Here is a 10,267-nt window from a genome sequence, read left to right on the forward strand (position 1 = left end):
TCTCCTGGAAGTACCTTAAAACTCAACTGCTGGGTTCAGTGAGAATACAAAGAGGTAGATGTTTAAGAAGGTTTAGACATTTACCTCTAGGTATGCTTTTTAAATGACTCCTTGTGGCTTTTTGATCCTTTCTACCAAATGAATTAGTTCTTTTTCTCTTGCTAGTACCTTTTCTGCTTTTTTTTTTTTTCATTTTCCAGCAGTGGGTACAGAAACAAGGATGTTTTTTCTTGTGACAGCATTCAACAGATCAGTCCCTCGGACAGCATTTGTGTAATTAAAGTCAGCAAAATGGATGCATGAAATTATTTAAACCTAAATTTTAGCATCTATTTAAATGCTAAGTACTCAGACATTCTTTTTAACTTGACTTCCACTTGAAGTCTACTGAAATTGTGAAGCACTTCTGGAAATCAGACCATTTCTTTACTTGCCCATTTATAGGTTAAGCCCATCCGTTTTGGAAAATCTGGGTTGAATCACTGTTTCAGCTGTTGTGAAGATAAAATGATGCTTAGCATCATTTAAGTCACATAGGTGGAATGACTGCCTGAAATAGCACAGGCAGCTGTTCACCCAACAGGTCTCATTTCCAGTGTTACTTCCTAAAACGTTCGTCTCTTGTTGATGTTCTTCAAGAGATTTTTATGAGGCTATAAGGAGAAAACATACATTTGAATTAGCAAGAGGAAAAGTACAGCTGCTACTTCATCCAAATCATTTTCATTAGTTAAAACACAGAGGAAAAGACAAAAGCACTATTTTGCTTTTTGACATGAGTTTTGTTTGTTTGTTTGTTTCTTCTTCCACATAAATGTTTCTGGCAATGCCAGATACAAGAGATTTAGCATGGATCCAGGCTTGGGGAGGGTTTTTCCAATAGGCAGGTGATGCCATTTTTCCTGTAGAATTCTGCCTGCATGTGATTAATCCTTGCATGACCTTTCATCGGCTGCTCTGTGGGCTTATTTATGCGCCTCCCATACTCTGAAGATGACAAAACAGCGACAGGTCTTGCCATTTCCTGTGAAAATGTAACATTCTCCTTATGATAAAATCACAGAGCGAATACTTGGCAGTTATCTACTGCTAAATGTGCTGTGGCTGGGGGCACAATAACAGATGGAACTGTACAGCATCTGCTATACAAAGGTATATTTTATTTAGCAGTGATCTGCACTCTTACTGTTCAATCCCTGACCTATTTTTTTATGTATATTAATAAACCACGAATGTATCACTAGATGACGAGATGATAAGGTATCAAACTGTGACACACACACACACACACAGGCGATCACCATGTGATTACTGGCAAAGTAACTACTGTGTTACTGGAAAGTGGCACAGATTTTATTTTCATTCTTATTTTTCTTGTGCATGGACTTGCACAACTGAAAAACCAGAGATTTAGTTCGTGTCCCTTATTACAGTAACCTTACTTATTACCCTGCTTGCACAATTCAGTAAAACCATTATATGAAGAAAAAAAAATCAAAGCCTAAAGAAAAACCCTGCACAACCCTTGGTGCGTGCAACCTTCCCCTGGAGGACATAAAGCATGCTATTGGATTTCTGCGCGATGAAGGGTTTTACTAAAACTGCTTGTAGTTGTAAGATTATAGAAATAACTGCTCTGCAATGATGGGAAGCAAAGTTGCTGAAAAATAACCCAACCAAGACAAGATTATTTTAAGCCTGTCCTTAATAAGCTGCATTTTAAGTGACTGTGCAATCACTAGCTGCAATCTGCAGTTCCTTCCTGTGCTGCAGCAATAGGGAGCTCTGGAGTCAGAAGGGAAAGGCAGGGTTTGTTTGTTTTTCTTTCCCTAGCCAAAGGTCTCAGATTTATCAGGCTGCTTGTGTGTTTGTGCACTGGCTAACACAATAAGCCTTGGTCCCCAATGTGTTTACCTAGTACTGTGATATAAATAATATCTACAAGAAGAATCAAAATGCAGTCCACACCACAGTTCAGGTACAAACAAATGAGCTCTTTTCTACAACATAAATGGGTCTGAGCCATACCAAAATTTACGATTGGGCCTGTGAAACGTGTGAACTACCACATTTCCTGCGAGAATGCAGGATGAAGTACAGAGCCAAGGGAACTCGTAGCAGGGCAGTCAGGTGTGTAACATATCCAGATAGACAAATCTAGACCCGAGATTCTTGGGAAGATGGTGAAAGCCCTTTTTTTCAGACAAAACAGAGCATGAAAAAGCAGCTATTCTCCAAATCTCCTACAGCCTTCCTGCCCATCTTGCTCCACCCCACTGAAAGCTATTCAGTACACCAAGTTCCAACCCCACCAAAACAAAAAACAACAGTCAAGAACAGAAGGCAAAAAGATCAGACCATTTTCTCCCCATCCCTCCTGTGGATAAATATTGAGAAAGGAGAACTGACAGATTTTTTCATAGAATCACTGAGTGGTTTGGGTTGGAAGGGACCTTAAAGATCACCCAGTTCCAACCCCCTGCCATGGGCAGGGACACCTCTCACCAGACCAGGTTGCCCAAAGCCCCATCCAGCCTGGCCTTGAGCACCTCCAGGGATGGGGCATCCACAGCTTCTCTGGGCAACCTGCTCCAGTGCCTCACCACCCTCTGAATGAAGAATTTCCTCCCTATATCTAATCTAAACCTACTCTCTTTTAGTTTAAAGTCATTATCCCTTGTCCTGTCACTACACTCCCTGACACAGAGTCCCTCCCCAGCTTTCCTGTAGGTCCCCTTTAGGTACTGGAAGGCCGCTGTAAGGTCTTCCTGGAGCCTTCTCTTCTCCAGGCTGAACAACCCCAACTCCCTCAGCCTGTCTTCAGAGGAGAGGTGCTCCAGCCCTCTGATCATCCTTGTGGCCCTCCTCTGGTCTTGTTCTAATATGTCAATGTCCTTCTTACGTTAGGGGTCCCAGAGCTGAATGCAGTGCTCCAGGTGGGGTCTCACAAGAGCAGAGTAGAGGGGGAGAATCACGTTCCTCACCCTACTGGTCACTGATTTTGATGCTGCCCAGGATACAGTTGGCTTTCTGGGCTGTGAGTGCACATTGCCGGATCACATCAAGCTTCTCATCAACCAACACACCCAGGCCCTTCACTTCAGAGCTGTATTTCATGATTTTTGTGGGTTCTGCATTCAGCAGATATAATTTTTACCAACAGCTGGCTGGGAAGCATCCCATTACATGCCCTCACAGTGTGTAATTCTACCACTGTTAACACTTGAAATCAGCAATAGCAACCATGTACAAACACTCTCTCTGCAGTCACTGCATTATGTGCAGCTAAGCTGAGCGTCTGTGATTGTGCTGCTGGATTCCCTGGGTGGACCCACGCTCTCTGCAGGGAATGAAGGGCTAACTTGTAGTGGTTTGGGTTTTTTCCTGTTCAAAGAAAGAATTGCACTGTGGTAGATTCCGCCTGTCTCAGTGCTGTACTAGAGAGATGTGGATTTGGGCATTTTTATTTATTATGTTTTATAAAATTGTTAGTATTACGTAAAGTCAGTGGGGGCCATTGAGGTAATTGAAGAGCAGGAGTTGAGTACGTGACCTGCATTTAGTTACGGGTAAGTCCAGTGTTGGGCATCATCACGTGTGTGAGGATCATGTTGCAATGTTTAACAGCTGTGGTTTTGATGTGCCTCCACGCTAATTAAGGGACTGGATTAAGGGACACCTGTTCAGAACAGTTCCCAGGCAGAGTCACTTGCATGCGTTGCCCAGCAGGGCTAGTGTGCATTCTGACCCAAAAGTGCTTGCTTTAGCAAGCAAACTTTTAGGAAAGTGAGTTTTGGTGATACTGAAGGGACGCGAGATCTCAGTTAAAAGCCTTAGCTTTGCACTAACAGAAAAACTGTTTCTACACAAATTTCCCAGATGGATGTTGGGTTTGGGCTTGGGGGTCGTGGTGGGATTGGCTTGGTTTAACTTAAACAAAAAGGATCATTTTTCATTAGTCATTTCCATGGCTTTTGGTCTCATGTGGGTTTGCAGTTTTGCTACTGGGCATGAGCAGGGGATAGTAATGGGAACTTTTGTGATTCCCTTGAGCGCATCTAATGCTCCCTGCACTGTCTGATGGAGTTGAAGGGGACTATGAGTGTGCACGGAAATGTCTGGCATATATAGCTGCTAGTAAGAAGAATTACAAGCAGTGGCCTTTGTCCCAAATTTTCAACAGTTTTATTACCTAGCAATTACAGTAATTTTAACTTCTTCTCTCTTCCTTCTTCCATTTCTATCCTATCTAACACAGGCAACCACTCTTAGCTTACCCACCTCTTTCCATTCTATGAACCCTCTGCATTTTTGAGGACATTAACACACAGAGGTTACATTTTGTCTGTTTTTGAACATCCTCTGCCTCTTTGATTGTCTGTGTGTATATATATACATATATGTATATGTAACGTGTATATGTGTATTATTCAGATGCTGTATGGAAAAATATATTTGTATATATGTATATATTACAGTATTTTTATTTTCAAGGCATCTGTTTAAAAATGTGTCTGCATACTTCCTTAGCTATCAGGCTACACACTAAATCCAGATTCTGCTGGCCTTTAACACATTGGCTTCAGCTAGCCTTTTCCAGGCGTGTCCATAGTCTTCTGATTGACCTCCTCTTTGCGTGAGCTCCCTATGAATTGCCTTCCTGCAGGGCAATCTGGTGTAAGTTTGAGTAACGAACACACTAGCTTCAGAGACCTGGGCTGTCTCAGCAAATGTCGATTGACACAGCAGAGTGCAGGGAGGGAGGATGTCACAGGGCGGTGGTTGAGTCGGAGCCCCTGGTTCCAGTCCTCTTAGCAAGAAGAGTTTTCAAGCATCACAGAAGCAGCTGTAGGACCACCAGAACTGCAAACTCCCAAGGGGCACAGACTGATCAGAAGTTATCCTCAGTAACCGTGAAACTCTGTAACAGGTGGTTTGCCTCCCTGTGTGTACCTCTTTCCCGCACCCTTTACCTTAAATAAGGTTTGTCACATGGAAATCCACAGGATGCAAAGAGCAGGAGCTAGCTCAGGTGTCTTGACTTGCTAATAAACTCCAGCCACCTCAAAATGTAAAAAATACCTTTAACAAAGAGAAATTATTAACGGGTTACCTCATCGTTAATGTGAAGACCATGACTCTTTGAGTGTTCTCTGTCACATCGGTGAAGTTTTTTCTTGTAACCCTCTGGTCTTTTAAAAATAGAATCATAAGTGGAAACCCCTCCTGCCTTGAGAAAATGAGAAAAATGGCTAATTAGCAGTATTGTTCAGCTTTATTGGTTACATAATACACGTAGTCAATTCAATAATAAAACAGTGCACATATAGCATTAGATGATGGCAAACGTAATATATCTGAGGTACCATTAGCATGTTTGGGTCATTCCTTTGAAATAATTCGCAATAAAAATACCAAATGAGGTGTGGCTATTTATTTATTTATTTATTTATTTTTGATCTGTTCATCTTTCAAATTTCCCTTGTGGCAAATTACCTCAATTTTTCCCTGTAATCTGTTGAAATTTTTGGAAATGTAACTGCTTTATTTGTTTGCTTTACTTCTGTTTTTCTGAACTTCATACCCTCCTTCTTAAATTTGTAAATTTGTCAAATAATCTGGCACTGTTATGTAAAAGGAAAGCAGGGAGTTTCAAAATTCATTTGGAATGAAGAAAATATTAGTGCTCTGCAATGGAATCACTATTTAATTTCTGATTAAAGCAGAACTGAGAAGAGTTCAGACACCTGCCACAGTGGTAATCCTGTCAACTGTAACATATGAAAATAAAGCAAACCCCAAGCCAAAATATTATTACATTTATGGTATCTGTTGACATAGTTACATCCTAAAAACAACATGAAAGACCTGATCTGCTAAGAAATGCATTAGTGAAATCCGATAAAAAAAAAGTTATCAGTGGAGGAATTTCAAAAACAAAAAGACCCATATCCCCTGTTTTAATATGCTGTCAGTTGTTTAAGACCTTCATTAAAAGGTCCACATTCCAGTGAACATGCCAATCGATTACTGTTTTTATGCATGGTTTACTAGCCCTGTCCTAGATGATCTGCTTTAGATCTTCTGCCACAGGTACAGAGACAACACTTCTGTGCTCAAAATCCTGGTAACTCTGCTGTTGTTTCTCTTTGTTGTTAAATGCTGACTTACTAGGCTGCAGTGGTGAGGCATCCTCTGTGTAATGCTACTGAAGCTAAGCACTTTGCAAACATTCATTAATATTCCAGGCACAGAAAAAAAGAATGAATTTCCCTTTTCCATATAAATTGAAATTTTCCAATGGTCTAATTCCTTAATAGTGCAGAAGAATGGGTCAAGTCTGGTTCCTCCCCTGTGGCCAGGCCCTGTGCTGTGAAGAGACCTATTTAACAGCTGTTACCACTTTCCATTTGCATGCCACTGGAGTAGCTTTTTCTACAAACCAGGTCATCGGGAGTGTGAAAGTGGACTTTGTATTGTAAACAAAAGCTCTACCATATGGTAGCTAATTCTGTGCAGACTGGACGGACATCCTTCCTGCCAGCTCCACCACCCTGAGCACACCAGTCAAACCCTCTGACCTTCCCCAGCCTTACTCCTGTTGTGCCTTCCCTGCCGTGTCCTGGTAAGCACGACACTGACTGCGCTGGTTCACATTTGGCTCTGAGCACCTTCCCAAGGTGACACTGAGATCCACATGACAGCATCGAAAATGGCAGGGCCTCCAGCGGGGCCACCGGGCCAGCGCTGGAGAAATCTGCACTGCTGCTCACTTAAGGGACAGCGGGTTCACAGGGTCTGGCCAGCCGACTGACACATTAAGTGTCAGTGTAATACCTTCTGGAAGCATTCAGTTATCAATGCAGATGTCTGTTTTATTGTCTGAGCTGCTCTGTTGATTTTTCACATTAAAGTTAAGCGTACAGAGAAATCTGTGTGATGCACACTGGAAACCGTTTCCCTTGACTGCAAATGGGGCAGTGTCGTACAGAAGGGCCTCAGCCCGCCTTTGTCAGAAAAAAGCAGGCAGTGAACCCATGCCTTGAGGCAGGTGATGCTCTTCATCACCCCACCTCTAGCATTTCCCTAAAGACACTTACCTTCTTGCATTTCAACAGCACTACGGGGCTGGTGGGTCCTTAATCCTTGCACAGCTGCTGGCAAATTTATCTGCTTTCTGTCATCACCCAGTGAAAGATACTTCCCTCATTTTCTATCCACACATAGCACATACCTGTCACGCTTCATGAAGGCCTTTGAAGATGAAAATTGCTATCTGAGTGCCAAGTTACCACATCAGACTGCCTAGCTCAAGAGTAGAGCGTGGCATTTTCATAGGCCTCCCCCCTCCCCAGCTGGTAACTCACGCCCTTGAGATGCTTCCCAGGCGCCAGGCACCCTGCCAGCTATGCAGGACAACGAGCACTGCTGCCAAAAACACGGGGGCTTCGCTTCTCCCCCCAGCACCAGCCCTCACCTGGGCCTCTCGGTGGAAGTAGCTGAGCTTCGCGGGGCCCTCTCGCCTAGGCGGGATGTAGCTGAAGGCGGACAGGGAGGAGACAGGAGGCTGGCGCCTCCTTCCCACCCCGCTGCCTCCTTCCTCCTCATCCCCTCCGTGCTCTCCTGCCCCTGCTGGGGCGGGGGCCGCCATGTTGCCTGCTAGCGTTACCTGGTAACGCTCTGCCATGGCGGGGCGGGTGCAGGCGGCCCAGCCAAACGGGTCATGGAGGAGGGAAGGGCCGGGCTGAGCACTCCTGGGGTGAGGCGGTGTGGCAAGGCGGTGTGGCAGGACCAGGCGGCCCACAGGGCTGTGTCCCAGCCCAGGGAAGCTCATGGTGTGTGTTAAACCTGGAAATATTTAAATGTGAGGCCACAGATTTAAGCAGCAGCCTCAAGGCTGCCTCACCAGGCAGCATGCCCTGCACTCTGCCCAGCCTCCAGTTCCTTCCTCCCTTCAGCCTCTGATTTATTACTGTCTCTGGAGGCTGGGGAATCACAGAACCACAAAGTATCCCAAATTAGAAGGGATCCCCAGGGATCATCGAGTCCAATTCCTGGGGCTGCACAGGACCACCCAAAATTCAGACTTTGTGTCTGAGAGCATTGTCCAAATGCTTCCTGAACTCCAGGCAACAGGGTGAGAACTAAACTGGACCAAAGGGGACTGATTTTTTCCTTTGGGGTTTGCACTATGCCAAAAATTCCCTCCCCTGGGACATTCCTGCACTTTGAGAGGCTGAATAAAAAGCACACCAAAACATGGTGTTTCCAACAGCACCTTGGAGAACTAGGGGTATCTTCTGCCCTGTCACCCAGCTGGGCACATTTTTCTGATGAAGTGTTTAGCCATTTCAGTCAGTTTGGTCTGAGGTACACACGTACTCAGGTCTGAGGCACTAAAAGTGAGCAACTTCCAGGTGCAAGCTCTATTAACAGATCAGCTCTAAAATTGCTTTACTCCACTAGCACCTGGCTCCTATTTTCTACATTCATTTCTCAGTTATCCTGCGTAACTATGACCATGATGTTTCCTATTGTGCTTCTTGGGGATCTGTGACTAACTTAATTTGTGTTACTGCTCTTTTCTGCCACTGCAGTATTAGTGCCATAGGTACAACATTGTTCTTATTATAGTTTTCAGTATTTTTTGGCAAGCACTTTCACAACAGCAATCTTCCAGGCATTTTAATTTTTACTGAACATCCAAAAAAAAGAAAAAAAGTAAGAAGTATTCAGTCAGGGTACCAGACAGAAATCTTTACAACCAATTCCTTCAGGCATATTGGGTCCATGTAATAATGACATAAAAGTCCTTTTCTACTATACAGCTGCCATTCTCCATTAACTAATTGACTGACTAACATAGCATCTTGCTCCTTTTCAACTGCAATGGGGAAGTATTTGTACTCTACAGACCTGGTGTTTTTTTTAATCATTCATGACAATTTCCATCTGCTTATCTAATAATATCCCTCTACCAATTAGGGTTCTCTTCTTCATGTAGCATTGGTCAAATTACCACAGAGTATGTGAGCAGTAGAATTTAAAATCCAATAGCTGTCTGATATCAGCTTCCTACACAGAAACACACATGCCACTGTGCAAGTGCTGTTTTGTAGTTTAGTCCAAGCACCAAGAGATTGCAAAACATTTTATAAAAAGCAGCTCAGCTGAAGCTGTAGCTATAAATAGAGCCATAAGGAACTGCTCACCAGAAATTTAAACTAAGCTAGGCAGGATCTCTGAAGTCAAATTTGAAATGTTTCTTTTCAATGCTGCTCTGGGTATGGCAGATGAGGTGTGTGAACAGATGAAAGAAGAGGTATTCATACAAGTTCTCTCACCAGGACCTGATAACCCCTCATAGCAAGTGCAGCATCAAGACCAGTGCTGTGAAGAAGCAGCGGTGAGTTACAGTTGTAGGTGACTCCCTTGTGAAAGAAACAGAGGCTCCCACCTGCAGACCAAACCCTCTTTTCAGAGAAGTCTGCTGCTTTCCTGGGGTTCAGATCAGAGACATCACCAGCAAGGTTATGAGCTTCATACAGCTTTCAGATTACTGTCGACTCCTGCTCTTTCAAATGGGTTCCATCAGTGTCACAGCAAGTCTGAAGTCAATCAAAAGAGATATTTGGGTCCTGGGAAGATGGCTAAAGGATTCAGAAGCCCAGGCAGTGTTTTCCTTATTCCTCCCACATGGAAAGAAACAGGCAAGCCCAGGATATCAATGCCTAGCTCCAAGACTGGTGCCTCCACCAGAATTTTGGGGTTTATAGTTCCGGAATAGCCCTTGAGACATGAGGTCTGCTGGGGCTTTGTGGGATGCACCTGTCTTGATGGGAGAAATGTTTCTTGGCCCATAACCTGGTGAGACTGATTGAGACGGCTTTAAACTAGGATCAGTGGGGACAGGAGATACTGTTAAAAACACTGAGGTTAAGCCAAGGGATGGTGTGGCACCATTTGAGGGTGACAAGGCTATTGGGAGCGTCTGTGCTGCTCCCGGGAGCGCTGTGGGTTCAGGAACACGTGTGAAATGCCTGTATACCACCACATGCAGTATGAGGAACAAATGGAATAAACTGAAAGCTTTCCCAGAGCTGTAAAATCATTGGTATCAGTGAGACTTAGTGGGACGAGCCCCACGACTGGAGTGCTGGGATGGAGAGCTGTCGGCTGTTCAGGATGGACACGCTGAGCAGGTGAGGTAGAAGTGTTGTGCTGTACGTGAGGGAGAGTTTGCACTGTACAGCCCTTCTCACTGGGG

General features: G+C 44.1%; 1 protein-coding gene across 1 annotated transcript; it reads right to left on the reverse strand.

The window, feature by feature from the left end:
• Positions 1-844: 844 nt before the first annotated feature.
• CFAP90 (cilia and flagella associated protein 90) lies at positions 845-7,651 on the reverse strand. Its single transcript, XM_035552688.1, has 3 exons — positions 7,478-7,651; positions 5,114-5,230; positions 845-1,024 (listed from the first exon to the last, which is right to left on the reverse strand). Exons 1-3 carry the CDS (start codon positions 7,649-7,651, stop codon positions 845-847), a joined length of 471 nt encoding a protein of 156 aa, XP_035408581.1.
• Between the last annotated feature and the right edge of the window lie 2,616 nt (positions 7,652-10,267).

Source organism: Cygnus atratus, chromosome 2 (genome assembly GCF_013377495.2).
Source record: "Cygnus atratus isolate AKBS03 ecotype Queensland, Australia chromosome 2, CAtr_DNAZoo_HiC_assembly, whole genome shotgun sequence".
NCBI classification, from domain to species: domain Eukaryota; kingdom Metazoa; phylum Chordata; class Aves; order Anseriformes; family Anatidae; genus Cygnus; species Cygnus atratus.